The sequence below is a fragment of the Vanessa tameamea genome, chromosome 16 (genome assembly GCF_037043105.1).
Source record: "Vanessa tameamea isolate UH-Manoa-2023 chromosome 16, ilVanTame1 primary haplotype, whole genome shotgun sequence".
In the NCBI taxonomy this organism is placed as follows: domain Eukaryota; kingdom Metazoa; phylum Arthropoda; class Insecta; order Lepidoptera; family Nymphalidae; genus Vanessa; species Vanessa tameamea.
This window is the reverse complement of record NC_087324.1, coordinates 8,727,067-8,746,013: the sequence shown is the minus strand read 5'-3', so window position 1 is coordinate 8,746,013 and position 18,947 is coordinate 8,727,067. Positions and strand designations below refer to the sequence as shown.

Below are 18,947 nucleotides of genomic sequence, written 5' to 3'. Positions count from 1 at the left end.
ATATAAACTTATTCTAGTCAGTGATGTGATTGGACTTAATCAAAATGTTTTACGGAGTGATAATTGCGTTTGGCGCGTTTCTATACTTCGTGTGGAAGTTTTTGTTTGCAAACAATCTTCAGCCAAGTTTGAAAGCTAGTGAAACATTATTTGAAGACAAAGAAGATGTAAGAAAAGATGAAGATAGTAAAAAGGAATCAGAACCTATTCCCAAATGTGTTCCTGATGATGTAAAAAAAGGCACGGATGTAGCTGATAGTCTTAAGAATTTAACTTTAAATAAAGATGAAAAATATACCAATCAACATGACATTAATTTTGATATAAAACCTTCCTTCCAAGATAAACAAAAAGATACGAAATCTGAAATTGTAATTGAAAGTGTTCCGAAAATTATAGAAGTGCAAAGTTCAACTTTAAATCCAAAATTAAAGACTGAAGTATTTGAATCTCAAAAATTGTTAACTCCCAGTTTACTTATAAAGCGACAAAATGAAAAAAATAAAAATGACAGTTTATTGAAAAGGGATAGTCCGCCTAGAGAACGTTTCGCTGAATTTCTTGAAAAAACTGTTTTAAATGACGATAAATTGCAATCAATTATAGAAAATTTATCTCTTAATGAATTTCCCGTAAATACTTCAATATTAAATGAATTACAACCAGAATCTGTTATAAAGGAAAGCTCGATAAGCGAAAAGGCAGCTAAATTGCAAAAGTCAATAGATGAAATCGGCGATAAGTTCAAACATTTAAATGAAAAAATTAGTTGCGAAGAAAATAAAAATGATCACAACGATCAAACGTTCGAAGACCGTAAACCGATACTGCTCAAACGTTTCGAAAGACAATCAGGAATGCCAATTGGGTTAAATTTTGGTTCAGTGATTGGGGAATTGAAAAATCGAACAAAAAATGCTAGCAACGGAGCTCTTAAACCTGTTTTCAAGAAGTTTGAAACCGACACAGTGGACAATCAGGCACGTTACTTACTTTAACAATATGAACAATTTAAAACAACACCAATCCATCGAAGTAAAAACCTTAAAACATAATATACCGAGACAGTAATTGTCTGAGTTGGAAGTCATTGTTTAAATAATTATATGTTTCGCTTTCTTATAACATCTTATACAATATTTACGATGCGAATGTGATATGATTGTCATTCTCATAGTCGTAACGTAATAGGGCTTGCGATGAGGGGTATCATTAAAATTGTTCGCATTATCTTGTAACGTTACTCAATACTTGACATCGTAATTACAAAAGTAAATACAATTAAAAATAATCTCGTATTTTAGGCCCAATTTAATTTTTATACACGCAACTTAACTTTTTCTATTGAATAAAATGAATCTTTTAGTAGTTGATAGTTTAATAGAAGCTTTTTAAATTATCATTGCTTTAACGTCTTCAGTTTTAATTAAATCATTTTAGCTACATATATCTAATTCCAGGATAATCACAGAGATACTATGAATAGAAGTAAATAATTAAGTAGACGATACTAATGTTCTCAAGAATAACCACTTTTATTGTATTTATCTATATAAGCACACATATAATATCTTATATCTATTTAATAGATAATATGTTTTCCTTAAAATAATCAACTCTAATGTCATAAATGCATGTCTATTACTTCAATGCTGAACCACTGAACCGATCGTAATGAAGTTAGGCATTGATGTAACCTGGGATCCGAATATGGAGTTGCCTGGAACATCTAGTTAAATTAAATCTATAACGTTTACATTTACATTAACAGCCTGTAAATTTCCCACTGCTGGGCTAAGGCCTCCTCTCCGTTTGAGGAGAAGGTTTGGAGTATATTCCACCATGCTGCTCCAATGCGGGTTGGTGAAATACACATGTGGCAAAAATTCGTTGAAATTAGACACATGCCGGTTTCTTCACGATGTTTTCCTTCACCGCCGAGCACGAGATGAATTATAAACATAAATTATGTAATAATCACAAATTATGTGTGATAATCACAAATTATAATTACATGAAAATTCAGTGGTGCCTGTCTGGGTTTGAACCCGATATCATCGGTTAAGATGCACGCGTTCTAACCACTGGGCCATCTTGGCTCATCTATAACGTAATACAATTTATAAAATCGATTTTTATATTTATATTTTATTGTTTCAGGAAACATTAAACGCAGCCGTCGATGACAAGAAAAAGGTGCACATCGAAGAAACTGAATTAGGATCAAATATTTTAGCAGATAGACGGAATAAATTAGAAACTGCAGCACAGGTATGATTCATTTCTCATTAGACTGTACCCGCTATTTTAGAAACGTTTATGCGGAATATAATACCTACTCGTATTATGTTGGATAGATCACACTTCAATATATTGCTTACAAATATCTCAAAACCTATTCCTAGACCCTAAATAATGATTTTACAGAGATAGGTCATTTCTAAGTATTTATTCTTAAACTGTATTTCGTTTTCGATATTACTCTGAATTATGTCTATGTGAATCTAAGATTATATTTATAAAAATAATAAATCATGCCATGCCTCTTACAAGGATCACAAAGGTTGTACAAATTTAAATTCAATAAAAATCCTCTTAGGTCTAAACTAGTTGCCTTCTGCGGGATCGTTTGCGTTCAAGGGTTTAGTCGTCAAGTTTTGGGCATAAAAAACCTATATCCTTCCTTGGAGCTCAAGCTTGCTTCATAACAAATTACATCAAATTCGGGTCATTGTTTTTGCAGTATAGATTGTTCATAAAATTGAAAACCGTTTAAGTCCGTTAGTCAAATACGTTAATTTAGTCTTTAAGTTCGTCAATACTTAAAAACATAACTAGGACACGTATTGGCTTCCATTTAGAATAAAAACTCTATAATCTGTACATTTTTGTCTAAAAATTTACGTTAATCTGTTCGTAACTAAATTCGAATATAGAATATTTGTATTGGAGCTTTTGTTTAATCGGCTCACCAAACAGATGTTAATTTCTGGTCTCAAATATAACTAAACGTATGGACATGTTTCTTGTATTAGCATGAAACTTCGAACTGAGAAAGCGGTCAGACGGTCACGCTCCGCGGCCGTACAACACTCAGTACTTTGTAATGTAATGCTGGTATCAGATGTATGCCGAACAACTTACTGAATGTTCCTTACATTAGCGGACCATTTGTTTTAATGAAATAAATTATATTGATGATACATAAAGCTTCGTCTTCACGAATGATAATTGGAAACTTATTCTTTGTCAATAAACTTTATTTAAAAAATATTGTAGGTAACTGTTATAGAAAAGATAATTTTAGGTGTTCACAAAAATTGTGAACAATATCAGTGAAACACATTTGGTACTCGATGCATACTATTTAAAATAATAATCTTCATTTTAAATATTTCACTTTCGATGGTAAGTCGACTAACAGAAATCGTAGCTGACGAGCACATTGGTGATAATATGTATCCATCTTAAATATATCATATCCGACTTAAACATAACAGCAAAGTATATTTGTATCCTCAATATCTGTATACAAAGGATTTGTGAAAATATCAAGGTCTTATAATGTATTGTTTCGCTGTTAATTGGACCGACCTATATTATTATTAAAGAATGTTTCCGTCTTTCGAAATCCTTTGTAAAAGTCGGTCAAGATTCTGTAATTTTACTTTTATATCGTGCTATATATTATTTACCCGTTAACGTTATTTACCATGTTTCAATGAGGCAGAAGGAAAATGAAATGTTAACACAAAGGTACATAGCTCTCTACTTAAATGTACATAGGTTGTCTGACAAATATTATTCATTGCTAATTGTAAGCTGAAACAAAAAAATACATCATTCACAAGATTAGGTTTTCTGTTATAGTTAGCTTGTTTTGTGTTAATATCTTTTTGTTTTTTATCTGTTTTATAATAATTGTCTATGATATAATATAAGTTCCTCGTCTAGTAGCAAGCTTAACATAAATAACGAGGCTTATCATAAATAATCCTGAAATAACGAGGCTCATGGATTCGGGTATGTTTGGAAGAGCAAATCTTCTCAAGATATTTCTGTGAAATAAAGTGGGTTGTTTGTAACGCTACAAAGTTGTTCGACTAAATATCGAGTCGGGCTGAAGTTTTTTTATTGATATGCTCTCAGTAGTAACTCAGAGATAGACATCGTTTTGCTTCTGTGCCACGGAAAACACGTAAACCCATTTGGGCTGATCTTTGTTTGGACATTTCGAAATTATGAAAGTGTTTAAATAGAGAGACTTATTGCTCATACTTTTCTACAATAACTCCTACTGCTATAATATTAATAAACGGTTTAATAATTAAAAAAACTAATCGTGTTAGTTTATTCATTTTTATTGATTTAATATGAAATTTCCTTATTCGAATTTTATCATAACAAAATACTAAACATGTTTTTAAATGATTTTTTCTGTCTTGAAAATACTTAGAACGTAGTGCCAGTTGCAACAGCGTATAGGCATTTTAGCGGTATGAGTAACTTCGAACCTTAGCCATAATGAGTCATTGACCGCATACTGATTTAATGCAATACGGAGAATTACTAACAACATTCCTACTGTAAATAATTGTAACCGCAATTTTTTGTGTAACCCTTTCGAAGTTCACAACTTAATTTTTGGGAACATATAATAAATATCATTGAGTATAAATTGACTTAAATCTTGTGCTAATAAACATTGTGGTTGCAATAGCTACACAATACTTTGTCTTTTTCTTTCAAATGTCAATTTACTTCTGGCAGAAAGAGAGAAATCTGTGTCCAACTTACCCGATATATATCGTTTAATTGTAAAACCATAAAGATATAACCGGAGATTAACACAATCAATAATATTTTAAAATGTAAAATGATGATAAGATACAAAATGGTCAATCTTGCAAGCGAAAATTCAAGAATTTATGACTGGCGTATTTGAGCGAAATGTAATTCGAAACAGATGTGAGGTCTAATACCTTATGCTAACAATATTTTAAAAGGTTCTGCAAAAATAAATATACAAACAAACGAATTAAACATTTGCCATATGTTACAACATTTGTAACATCAAACGACCTCTCGTTACAAGCACTGTCCTCAAGTCGTTTATCAATAATGATTGTTTAACAGGGATGGCGAAAACGTGTCCCGCAAACGGACGCTTCCCTGTTCACCGTCGCGGGACGATTGGAACGCGACAAAGTCATTGCCACACCTCCTCTAACTCCGCCACCACTTACCACTCCGCCTGCGTCATCGCCAGTGGTCACGCCTGCTGTTCCAGCACCAAATAGATTTAGGTAAGATTAATTAGTATTAGAATACTTTATGAATCTGTTTTTTCAAATTAAAATTGAAAATTATTTTAATACACTAGCGTTTTAAGACGATAATACTTTAAATGGTAAAACTATTCTGACGATATTTGCAATAATAAATTATTCTTGTCACTTCCGTGAGAAAGTCGTAATGGGAGAGAATGTTAAAAAACTAACCAATCAATAAATTAACAATAATAAACGATTTTATATCGATATTATCTTTCACCTCGGAGCAATTGATTAATAAACTTATATAAATTGAACTTCAAGGCGACTTTGTCTCGAGGTGACACAGCATCCGCTGACAATGCGACCGCACGCGGCTTCAATTTATATAACCAAATAAAGACAGCAATTCTGCTTAATCGTTGTATTAAATCTGTTCGACTTACGATACCATAAAAGGTTTTCGGACCGAATTACTTTGTTTTAGATGCAAGGAATTTATTTTTATTTATATTTGCCGTAATTTCTTTAATTAATATAAATAACATTATCCGGTATGGTAGTTTTTTTGGATGATAACTTAATTGTTCTTTAACAAATGAAACGTATTTCCCCACTAATTGTGTGGTTTTTTTGTCCAGATCAAGAAAAGCTCCTACATCTCCTACAAATGGCTTCGCATCTGGGCCTCTCAGGTCAGCATCTTGCGCTGTTATGAGCGCTGTTGTTGACAACAAACCAAAAGAAACTCCGAAGATAGATCGTGAATCGTTCAAACGAAGTCACTCCGTTAGCGAGAGCATTAGTCGAGTTGATGAGAGTAAGTAAAACTATTTAGTTAACATTTTATTAAATTTCATAATTAAACCCCCCTAAATATCCCTGATGTCCATTTTATTATTATTGAAATACCGTTTTATTACAATGTTTATATATAATTATTAATCTTTAGAAGAGGAAATATCTTCTGGAGCGGAGAAGACTGGGTGTCCCGTCCGAGTTCCGCGGGCGGACGACGAGACATTCACGGCCTTTTTCACGCCTGCCCTACAGCAGGAGAAGTCGCAGCCGACTGACGTTGAAGTCGATCTCGACGCTATCGACAGCGGCTCCAGACAACTGTGAGTATGCCTTGTTAAACATGTTACCCCTACAAGCACAACTTGTAAAGTAAATATATTGAATTTAAACAAAAACACTACTTTTAATGTAACAATTGCCAACGGTATATAAACCACCTAGCCATGTGATATTTGTAGATTCGATTTAACCTCTCAAAACTTTACCGTACAGCTTTCCCAGAAATAATTTAATTTTTAATAAATGTACAACCGATGTAGCCTAGCGAGCGAGTGGGCCCGGCGCGCCAAGCGCGAGCGTCGCCACGCGTCGTCGCGCAACCCGCTGCGGGCGCTGGCGGCGCGCACCGACCTGCGCCAGGAGTACCTCGCGCAGCCGCTCACCGCCAGGGACCAGCTGCTCAAGGAGAAGAGTGAGTACACACACACACACCTCTCCAAACACGGGACTGTAGAAATTTTACTGCAGTCGGACGTCAGATCGTCAAAACTGCAACAGGTGTTGCGTTACTGTCGAATAATCTTTTTCTCTGGTTAAATAATTAATTTACATGAGAAAGCGCAATAGATATAACATTCAGTGATTGCGAGTACGTAGGTTATGTACATTTTTAATAGGTAATGTGTAGATAATCTTTAAAAATAATATCAAATGTGATAAATTAAATAACGAAATGCAAAGCAAAGTACAAAGCGGTCTTGGAAGTGACAAAGGTATTTATTTAACATACATAACATAATCAGCCTGTAAATTTCCCACTGCTGGGCTAAGGCCTCCTCTCCCGTTGAGGAGAAGGTATGGAGCATATTCCACCACGCTGCTCCAATGCGGGTTGGTGGAATACACATGTGGCAGAATTTCGTTGAAATTAGACACATGCAGGTTTCCTCACGATGTTTTCCTTCACCGCCGAGCACGAGATGAATTATAAACACAAATTAAGCACATGAAAATTCAGTGGTGCCTGCCTGGGTTTGAACCCGAAATCATCGGTTAAGATGCACGCGTTCTAACCACTGGGCCATCTCGGCTGAAAGGTATTTATTTATTTCATTCTTTTTTTTTTAATTTTCCTTTCATAATGTACTCTCATCACCAGTAACGGCAAACTGCGGGCTCGCCGCGGAAGCGCTGGCAGCGCTGGCGAGTAAGGAGGACTTCTCCAACGTCGCGCTGCGCAGCGCCGCAGCGTCGCAGACGCTCAGCCCCGGCACGCGGGCCCTCATGCTGTTACACGTCAAGGGTCGGCGACGAGTGCAGGTAAATGAGCTCAGGGTCTTTAGTAGAAATTTCAGAATCATGTCTGATCATGTTTGAAAGTTTTCAATAAAAAAAATAATTAAAAATCCTAATACTAAATACTACTTTATTCGAGTAGGCTTTTACAAGCACTTTCTAAACGTTATTTTACAAAACCTCTCGGTAGATACTACTGAGAATAACGGACAACAAAATCAGTAGACACTCATTTTCAACATTTAAAACACAAAGTTGTGTTAGTAGTAGTCATATGGCAAGCTATCGCCCGACCGGATCTCGAAGAAACCACAACGATATATCTTAGATGTGTGTCAAATATTAGTTACCTTTAATAGTTTAGTAATTTAGTTTACCTTTAATTAAAGTCAGAATACACAATTTAATATATAGATATAATAATCATAAACATTCTGCATATAATAGAGACTGAACATAGTAATCATTTAATTTCCAATCAGGTGAAGGGGAAGTGTTATGATAAGGAGTGCATTCCTAGCTAGGTTATAAGATATTCTGGAGAAACTCTGTATTAAAACTTACCTTCTGAAATCGAAACTAAAATAATATATTCATATGTTTTACATTTAAATATTTTTTTGTGTGAAAAAGAGAAAATTAATTAACAATCAATATATTTTCGAAGTACAAAATGTCACACCGATATAAGCGTGTGAAATTCAATCCTTAATTAATTACAAGGATATTTACGCAGTTATGAACATATTAAACGAGGAAATGTATTTTATTACAAAGAATGTATCGCATTACGTGGGTTTTTATTACGTCGCGGTATTTATTTAAATATTTATGTTAACAACAATTGAGTTGTTTCCGTTAATTTCCTTTTTTGGTATATCTGTATATTCTAACAATAAATAAACTATTAAGTAAATTTCCACTGTAAAATTTTATGTCACAGAAATATTTAGTTGTCAGAAGTATGTTCAATGTTTAGTATATGTAATTACAACATATGTGTTCGAAATCTTTACAGACACGACTCGTGGAGCCCGTCCATATGAACGTGAACCGCGGCGATTGTTTCCTATTGGTCACTCCGGATCAATTGTTCCTGTATATTGGACTCTATGCCAATGTCATTGAAAGGTAAAGAGTTCATAAATATTAAATTAAAAAAAATCTCAGCTTATTAATATTTTTAAATATGACATAATTTTTTTTTTTGCTTTTAGAAACCGAAGCACAGACATCGCACAACATATACAAAACACAAAGGATCTCGGCTGCAAGAGCGCAACGGGACTCATCAAAATAGATGAGCAAACTAAGAACTTCTCCAACAAACATTGGAACCAATTCTGGTCGCTGCTCGGTGTCACCGAAGGCATCGAAGAATATAAACCCATAGAAACCGGCCCCGCCGATGAAGACGAGATCTACGAAACTTGCATCGTACAAACAAATATGTGCTACGAGGTTGCGGATGATGAATTAGTGCCGATTAAAGAATATTGGGGCCAAGTACCAAAGATAGCCATGTTGCATCAATCAAAAGTTATCGTCTTCGACTTTGGGTCAGAGATGTATATTTGGTACGGGAAGAATGTTCCACTAGAAAGTCGCAGACGAGCAGCGCAACTTGCCCAAGAGCTCTTCGATGAAGGTTACAATTACGAAGAGTGCCACATTAACCCCTTAAATGCCGCTGCGGCCCAGGGTGCTAGAGAGGATTCAAATCTTTCTACTAAATCCGCTAAAAGTCGACCAGAATGGGCCATACTATCCAAAATCACTCAACATATGGAAACTATCTTATTCAAGGAAAAGTTCCTCGATTGGCCCGATTACAGTCGCGTAATCAAGGTCAAACCTCAAGAAAATAAAACAAACAGTATCGAAATAACCCCTTGCGATGCCGAAGAGATGTGGTCTAACGAATACCAAGATCCCGACCTCGTTTTAGAAGGTTCCCACATCGGTCGCGGCACGCATTACTACGACAAAGAATCGATGCGTCACTACGATATTAAAACGAAATCCGTCTGCAAGTGGGTTATTCAGGAATACGACTATCAGAAAGTCGAAAATGAGGATGAAATCGGGGAATTCTTTTCTGGCGACAGTTACATTATCAGATGGGAGTATCAGATCACTGTAACAGGACGCGAATTGAACGGAAAACCTTCGAAACACAACTTGACGGGTAGAGATCGATGCGCGTACTTCTGTTGGCAAGGAAAGGATGCTTCTTCTAACGAAAAGGGTGCTGCGGCCCTGTTGACCGTAGAATTAGATAGAGAAAAGGGCCCTCAGGTGAGGGTTGCTCAGGGCAACGAACCGCCAGCGTTTTTGAATCTCTTCCAAGGTAAATTGGTAATCCATCAAGGAAAGAAAGGGACGGACAAGAGTAGGTACAGATTGTTCGTCACTCGCGGTAACCTTTCCAACGAAGCGTATTTGTTACAAGTGCCATGTTCCGTGCGACAGTTGCGTAGTCGCGGATCATTAATTCTAGTCGATACGGAGAAAGCCTGCTTATACATATGGCATGGTTGCCGAAGTATGAAGCACACGAAGCAAATAGCCATCGAGCTGGCGAATAAATTGATTGCGCGGCAGTCGAGCTATTTATTCGGAAGTGAAGACATAAATATCAGTGAAGTCAAAGAGGGCGAAGAATCGAAAGATTTCCTCGACTGTTTGGGAGTTACTAACAAGCAGTATTACAACTCCGTTCTAAGTGGAGGAAGGGACTGCGGGGGAGATGTAACTCCTCGGTTGTTCCATTTCACGGATCTGGGCGGTCAGTTCGAAGCCAATGAGGTGCTGTCACCGCTAAGGCATGAACATCTGGTGACACCCTTTCCTTTTGAACAAAAGGAGTTGTATTCGGCTTCGCAACCCGGTGAGCATACATAATTATTTTATAGAAATTATATTCGAACTCATATAATAAGAATATGACATTATATTATTATTATTTGAATGTATTACCCTAATATTGTGTTATTTTATCAGCCCTGTTCCTACTGGACGACGGACAGAACGTGTGGGTGTGGCAGGGGTGGTGGCCGCACCACGCGGACCTCGATCCCGCCGAGAGGAACGGTGGGTCCACATTTTAAATAATAAACCTTATCGACACTAAATAACAACAATCCCCCTTAAGTTCATAATTTAAAAAAATTGAGATAGACTAGTATATCACGCGCCGGTAATTTTTTGTTTTAATTTATTCATAAAAAAAAAATATAAATCAAAATAAACTTTAGTCGAGGAGGCCTTTACAAGCTTTTTAAAATCATCATCTTAAAGTCATCATTTTAAAAAACTATATCAAGTGAAGCTACCGCCAGGAACCCGCAAGAAACACATCAGTTACTGTTTCCCAACATTTGAAACGCAACGCGGAAGGCGAACGTATACTAACGTGTGCCGGTGCGCAGGCGTGGGCGCGTTCGCGGCGCGCTGGCAGGCGCTGCGCGCGGCGGCGCTGCGCACGGCGGACGCGTACCGGCGCGCGGCGCGCTCGCCCGCGCCCGACGTGCGCGTCGTGGCGGCCGGCCTCGAGCCGCAGGCCTTCACGCGCCTCTTCGACGCCTGGCTCGAGCACGACGACGCCGCCGACGCGAATATCGCGGTGAGTGCCGACATATTTAGCGCATCGAAGTGCACCTAGCCATAAGTTACCGTTAAGTGTATGATAAATTGGTGATGGTGAAATCTGGTGTACAGTGGATCGGGTACGATAAGATAGAACAGAATTTACTTGAAGGAGTAAAATTGCTGCCGCATTTGCACACACTGGATTTGACAAAATAATAGTTCTGTAAAATAATGTTTTAATTTTAATCATCATCTCATAAATTGAAAAAAAATACCATAAACGACCCGGCCCACCCGGGCGCACTGTTGGCACTTGCTTGACCTGGCTGGCCCCGCAGCACGGCTACAAGGCGGGCGAGCAGCTGTCGGGCGCGCGCGAGCTGTCGCGGCTGACGAGCTGCGACGCGGTGTTGCCGCTCGGCGCGCTGCAGCGCCGGCCGCTGCCCGACCACGTGGACCCGCACCACCTCGAGCGACACCTCGCCTCGCCCGACTTCCTGGTACGACGACTTATCCGCCCCACGTTTGTTACTGTCGTATCGCACTACTCACGGATATAGTCATCTCACTTCTGTACCAACTTACATAATTTTATCATTATGCAAAAATTGTGGTCAAAAAACTAGACAGATAGTTGTTTCTCTCTCATCTCATTATTACTTCCTCCCTCCCTTTTTCTCAAATCTCAGTTATTTTATCTTCAAGACTGATCTCTGAGTAGAGCGAGTTAGGTATTTGATAAATACAGCTTGTTTGAGGCAAAATTCATCTTAACTCTCACATTTGACAACTAATTGCAGATGTCTTGTAGCCCATTTAAGTAATATATTTTTTTGTTGTTACAGATATGTATTTATAAACATTATACAATATGATATTAGTTCTAAGTCATGTATATTTATGCACTTAAAATGTAATCTGTATTATAGCACCAATGTATATTAATAGCACATTGCTTGTAATTATCGTATTATACAAATAAATAATATATAAATGATTATACTGAATATTTACATAGGTCTATTTCACTTGGTGGTATAGCTTTGTGTAAGCTCACCTGGGTACCACCCACTCATCGTTTATTCGACCACTAAACAGCACTATTTAGTATTCACTGACTCATTTAGTATACTACAGGCACACGGGACATGATATCTTAGTTCCCAAGATTGGCACGTTGCTGACGTTGAGAAATGCTTAATATTTCTTACAGCATCAATGTCTTTGGGTACTGGGTTGGACCACTTACTATCAAGTTACCCATATGCCAAGTTTCCGACCTAATATAAGTAGAAGTCCAGAGCAGTATGTTTAAAATATAAGCCTATCGAAGTATAAAAACATTTTTTTTACTTCTTTATATTACTAACTTTTCATCATATATAAAAATAATATTATTATCTGAAATGTAATTGTAAGATATTTTTGTTACTTTTCCAGGAGGCATTCGGCATGACCAAAGAAGAATTTTCAGTGCTACCAGCCTGGAAACAGACCAACATGAAGAAGGACATCGGCCTGTTTTGACCCATCGGCACAGTTCACGCCGGGTTCAGTTTCACCGCCAGGGTCGCGGGTTGATGTCCTCCAAGGGACAAGAGTCTAAACTTTTTGTACAACCGCCGCTATTTCGTACTTTTTTACCGAAAATGTCGATGGATTTGATACGATTAATGTTAAGAGCACGCTTTAAATTTTATAGCATTGAAAAAGATTTTTGTACTAATGGAATGTAACTGTATTCGTTGACGTGATATTTTCAAGTAAACCGCGTAGACTAGGCAAGTAGGAAGCGATAGGATTTGAAATTCGGAATTGTATGTAGTTGTATTTCGTCGCTTCCATGCTGTGTTATTTATTAGATGTTTTGTATATAGTCGTTTATGTTTGATTATTTATTATTATTTTTTTATTTTCATATATTGTATTTTAACTTTACTCGTACTTTTCTATACATTTGTAATATAAATAATGTATTAAAATTTTTAGACATACATTTATTCATATTTCCCGCATGGAAGCGTCAAAACGGCAATTGTGTAAACGTGATATTTTGCGTTTTAGTGTTGTTCAAATTAAATGTCGTTTATATTAAAGCGCATTTTTCGATAACATTATACGCGAAAACTATTTAGCGAAATGTATCTGGTCAATGTAAGAATATCGTTTAAATCGCTAGATAAACCGATACTGATACTATTATATACGCTTTAGGGTAGGCTTTTATAGTCTGTGGCGTTCGGAAATGACATGAAACTTGTGATACCTAAAACTGTAATCAATACGAGCTCCAGTCAATGTGAATGTTTCCGCGTCACAGACGATCTTTACACGTTTAACACATCACATATCTACTCATTAGCTACTTTTGTACTGAGCGTTGGGAGGACCATGTTTAAAATTGTTGATTCACTCCTTACTACGAAGATATCTTAGAAACTATACCATTATACATTTTTCTAATGTATCTAATATTTAATGTACGCAGACATAATGTGATTTCTAACTAAAGTTGCACTAAGACTTCCTAACTATTGAACAATTCAACGAATCCTACATTCGAATCGTATTCATTTATATTTGTTTCTAGATCAACCTGCGTCCGATAATTTAGAGGATTTTACTCTATATTGGCTTGCAATTTATTTATTACGCTATTTCTATGTTGTCTACAATTTTAGATGTTTATTTTTGTAACTATTTTAGCTTTAACATAACGTCTAATCTCCATATTCACCCGGGCGTCTCTTCGTGATGATGCCGGTGTGAAATCGTTCTAATAACTGCCAATGAGTAGAAAATAACATTTTAACCATCAAGTCATATTTTAGTTAACGTACTTAGTTAACCGTGTAATCTTTGTTTAATGCATTTACGGCCGGCCCAGTCCGGGCCCCGCGGCAAGAACTTCTCTCAAATCCAATGTTTAATGTTTTGCTTTGGTTGTGTTACTTATACTATAATTATTATTGTATTTGAGATTTATTTTGTATAATAATGATGTAATAAATTTGGCTAAAAATTTGTAAGATTGTATTATTGAATTTCCACCCAAATGCTCTTTAATTAAACTTCGTAACGATGTTTAATTTATATTAACATAATACTGTATTATTTAATTTATTGTTCTATTTTTAATACGTTATTCAAGTAATCTCTTACAGACATATCGTCATTTGACTTTAATTGTGTTAGTATGTCAACTTGATGAGGAGTCTGATAATAATCGATGTATAAAATCACAATTACGAGTACCTGATGGATACGAAATGGTTCAGTGATAAATAAAAAACTGAGTACTTTACTAGACTATCCGTCCTCGACTCACTCAGTCGACTATTTCGTCCTCGTAGCCTATACTACGAGGACGAATGAGTAAATCGCAATTAAAAAACAATATCGATTAAATATTTAACTAGTAGTTAGTAGTTATATAGCATTAATAAATTATAAAATAAATAAAAACACGTAGTTATAGTAATATAATAATTTATTACACATTCACGTCAGCTTATTTACAAAATTGCACAAAGTGAAATCCTACTCACAACACTTAAGTCTAATATTTAAAAATAAAATTGTTTTCATTGCTACCTAACTACGTACATTTCAAGATAGCACTCTTTATAGAGATACTTTTGAAATCAAATGCCTATCGTTTTAAGCGAATGCACTTATCAATTTTTTGAAAAGCTTTTCAACCCCAAATTCTTCATTGTCGGTATCATTTTCCGTTTCATCACTTTGACTGTCTTCACCGTTTTCATCATCGAAATTGCCTTCATTGTCACCACCATCATCGTTATTATCATTATCACCATCATCATCTTCAGCATCGTTATTCTCATCATCATCATCACCATTATCATTTTCACCACTGGTATCGTCATCATCGTTATCATCGTTAGCATCGTCATCACCGTTGTCATCACCTTCACCGTTAGTATCATCACCATCATCGGTAGCACCGTCATCACCGTTGTCATCATCATCAACGTTAGTATCGTCATCATCGTTATCATCCCCGTCATCGTTAGCATCGTCATCGCCGTTGTCATCACCGTCACCGTTAGTATCGCCATCACCATTAGTATCATCATCACCGTTAGAATCGTCTTCATTATCGTCACCGTCTTCATCACCATTACCATCTTCATCAACATTACTTTCGTCATTATCAGTTTCTTCTTCCATCTCATCATCAACTTCTTGTTCTAAATCTTCTTGTTGTTTTAAACGCCTAGTTAACCGAATAAAATCTACGACAGCATCTTCCTTGCCTTCCTCTCCTTTTCCAGATCCATCGACATCGTTAGAAAAAGGTTCGTCATGATCATGGTCATGTTCATGTTCATGGTCATGTTCATGTTCATCTTCATGTTCATGTTCATGTTCATGTTCGTGGTCGTGGTCGTGGTCGTGGTCATGTTCATGTTCATGTTCATGGTCATGGTCATGTTCATGGTCATGGTCATGTTCATGTTCATGGTCATGTTCATGTTCATGTTCATTTTCATCTTCATGTTCATGTTCGTGGTCATGGTCATGTTCATGGTCGTGGTCATGTTCGTGTTCATGTTCATCTTCATGTTCGTGGTCGTGGTCGTGGTCGTGGTCGTGGTCGTGGTCGTGGTCGTGGTCGTGGTCATGTTCATGTTCATGGTCATGTTCATGGTCATGTTCATGTTCATGGTCATGTTCATGTTCATCTTCATGTTCATGTTCGTGGTCATGGTCATGTTCATGGTCGTGGTCATGGTCATGTTCATGTTCGTGGTCGTGGTAGTGGTCGTGGTCGTGGTCATGGTCATGTTCATGTTCATGGTCGTGGTCATGGTCATGTTGATGCTGGTGATTATGATCAAACGATGACCGGCGGACTACAGCTTTTTCAATCACTTCTTCATTATTCCATTCTTCATCATTGTTTTCTTCCTCTTCTTGTTGTTCGGTTTCTTCTTCATCTTCTTCGTCTTCTTCCACTTCCTGTTCTACTTGTATTTCTTCTTCTTCTTGCTCTTCTACATCCTGATCCTCTCCTTCCTGGTCATCTACTTCCTGCTCTTCTTCGTCCTGTTCATCGTCATCCTGTTCTGTAAGTTCTTCTCCCTCCTCATTTTCTTCATTATCTGTGTTATTTTCTTCTTGTAATTTTAAATCTTGTTCGTCTACGTTCTGTTCATCAGTTTCTTCTTCAACATTATCTTGTTCAATTTCTTGTTCACCAACTTCTTCGTCTTCTTCAACTTCTTGTTCATCTACCTCTTCGTCTTCTTCAACTTCTTGTTCGTCTTCCTCTTCTTTATCTTCAACTTCTTGTTCATCTTCGTCTACTTCTTCTTCAACATCTTCCTCTTCCTCTACTTCTTCTTCAACATCTTCCTCTTCCTCTACTTCTTCTTCAACATCTTCCTCTTCCTCTACTTCTTCTTCAACATCTTCCTCTTCCTCTACTTCTTCTTCAACATCTTCCTCTTCCTCTACTTCTTCTTCAACATCTTCCTCTTCAGAAGCAATTTCTTCCTCTGGATCTTGTTCTTCCTCAATTTGACAGCTTTCTGGTGGTGTAGATTTATCGCAAATCTACAAAAGATAAAAACATAAACAATATTAAAACATCTCCAATAAAAACTAATAAAATATTTTTTTAGAAAAAAGCATGAAACTTCAACATTATATAAAATAAAGTTACAGCCCGTAAATGTTCCCCTGCTGGGTTGAGGCTTCCTTTCCGATTAAAGAGAAAGTTCAAAGCTTATTTCACGAGACTGCAGATTAGACACTTGTAAGTTTTCTCACAAAGTTTTATTTCACCACGAGATTAATTGTAAACACAAACTAAAAACATGAAAATTCAGTGGTGCCTCCTTGGTTTTAACGCGCAATTCGGTTAAGATAAATGTTATAACCACTGTGCCATGGACTTAATATCTATGTTAATTATTAAATGTATGCTTAAGTGTAGTATATTGGTAAATTTACCTGCTCGTCCTCATTAAACCACGTCTCCGAAGGACATTGCATAAGATAAGCACGACTTGAATAACATTGGTAGTAATGCAAGCAGCTGTCGACATAGGCGATTCGTAGGAAATTTTCTTGGCCAATGCACAGTGTCTCCGGATTTTGTCTCAAATTAATTGAGAACGCGGAGGCGCTGGCCAGCGCCGCCACTAGCAGCAGCAGCCCTGTGGTCACTACCGAAATAAAAACGCTTGTTTAAATTGAAAAAGAAGGTTGCTCCAAAATTAGTTTTGCGACAGTAGCAAGCAGATTATACTATTCTTCACACCGATTTATAAATAAAAAAAGTGGACAATGAGTGTCGCTCAAATCCTACGCTGATTGAATTTTCAAAATAAGTAAAACTTAACTATTACACTTTATATTTTCCACATTTAAACTACACAGCATCTCAGTCCAGTATCACGTGTTCGTAATTACATAATGCACCGTAGAAACTTCAAACTATTTGGTTTTTTTTTGTCACTGAAAAACAGTAATAATTGCGCGCCTATTTAAGTTAACATAAAAGTTCAACAAAAGTTTAACATAAAAGTTCATCTCAGATTTTAAGGGTCGATTTTACTTACTCTTCATTTTGACCGCAAAATGGCTCGTGTCGTGACGCGATCAGCTAACAAAATAATTTTATTCTGAAGTAAGACACCAATTTTATCGACAACATTATATCTAAAGAATCAGAGATAATGTCAGACAGTATTGTTACTGGAGATATTGTCGATCACAATTTATCATACATACTTTCCGTCCCTTAAGCCGCGTTTAAGTTATATAATTATTAAATACAGTTTTGTGCGATTGATCTATCGCAAAACTAAATATTTAATCCTTTACAAGGTGTTTTGTAAGTTTAATTTACACTTAACCCTTAATAAAATACCTAATTTAAAAGTAACGCAACAATGTTATTTTGATGTTTAATTACGCGATTAATAACCGCAAACTCAGCTTTAATAATGATATGTAAGGTTAATTAGCCAAGATATTATATTATGATGTATTTATTTAATACTATGTAATATATACACTAATAAGTTCCAAATTCATAAGTTATAACTGGCCATAGTCACATAATTACTTTAATTATGTAACTATGGCAACGCGGGAATAAACCAGAAGGCACTTGACATTATTGTTGAATATAATTGTTAACAATAAAATATTTAAATAAGAAAATAATCGACTTTAATTGGAAAAATAAACTTAGATCCTTTTAGATAAAACTCGAATGAAGTAGCTTGCCTATGTTTTAATCAATTTTCTCAATTAAAGAGGCTCTTCTTTTTCTTTAAATGTGTTCAAATACATACATATTGGTAAAGTAAGGTTTGGCTTATCACGAATACTCGACGTTCGTTTATTAACGACATTTTGCAATCTAAATAATAATAGAACCAAAACCTCTTTGAATGGTTCTCAATTATTTCATTCAGTTCATGATGATATTCATTCATATAGACTTTGTGTTTAGTAAAATATTATTAATTTACACATTTAGGTTTCCGTGCCCGATATGTTTCTTTATGACACGTCTTTATAATTCCGGTTGTCAATGAAATGCCATTTTTGCGTTCTTCACATGTTCTTCTACACATAACCTTGTACTTGATGATTGGTTATAGATTAGAATACCTTTTTAAATGATTCAACGATTGATAGAGTACTAGTACTAGATACATGTATAATTCGGACTTATGAACATTTTATTGGTTCTATTTCGTTTTGATTTTGATTACTTATAAA

At 36.1% G+C, this 18,947-nt stretch overlaps 2 protein-coding genes across 7 annotated transcripts in view; one reads left to right on the top strand and one right to left on the bottom strand.

Moving 5' to 3' along the window:
* The window catches only part of LOC113403058 (supervillin-like), a 182,131-nt gene extending 167,926 nt beyond the window's left edge, over positions 1-14,205 (top strand). For 5 of the 6 annotated variants that reach the window (XM_026643491.2, XM_026643493.2, XM_026643490.2 and 2 more), the window contains 12 exons: positions 2,161-2,271; positions 5,137-5,306; positions 5,915-6,093; positions 6,226-6,394; positions 6,614-6,765; positions 7,453-7,613; positions 8,608-8,720; positions 8,807-10,479; positions 10,593-10,682; positions 11,021-11,214; positions 11,519-11,680; positions 12,621-14,205. In XM_026643491.2, coding sequence (XP_026499276.2) covers positions 2,161-2,271; positions 5,137-5,306; positions 5,915-6,093; positions 6,226-6,394; positions 6,614-6,765; positions 7,453-7,613; positions 8,608-8,720; positions 8,807-10,479; positions 10,593-10,682; positions 11,021-11,214; positions 11,519-11,680; positions 12,621-12,707 — 3,261 coding nt within the window. In that variant the 3' untranslated portion in view covers positions 12,708-14,205. The remainder of the gene's footprint in view (positions 1-2,160; positions 2,272-5,136; positions 5,307-5,914; positions 6,094-6,225; positions 6,395-6,613; positions 6,766-7,452; positions 7,614-8,607; positions 8,721-8,806; positions 10,480-10,592; positions 10,683-11,020; positions 11,215-11,518; positions 11,681-12,620) is intronic. The other variant, XM_026643492.2, reaches the window with a different exon arrangement.
* A 447-nt stretch (positions 14,206-14,652) lies between these two features.
* The window catches only part of Pdi (Protein disulfide isomerase), a 340,404-nt gene continuing 336,109 nt past the window's right edge, over positions 14,653-18,947 (bottom strand). Inside the window, exons 10-11 of the mRNA XM_064217245.1 lie at positions 16,406-16,663; positions 14,653-16,174 (exon numbers count right to left, since the gene is read on the bottom strand). Of these exons, the coding sequence (XP_064073315.1) occupies positions 14,841-16,174; positions 16,406-16,663 (1,592 nt within the window). The 3' untranslated portion in view covers positions 14,653-14,840. The remainder of the gene's footprint in view (positions 16,175-16,405; positions 16,664-18,947) is intronic.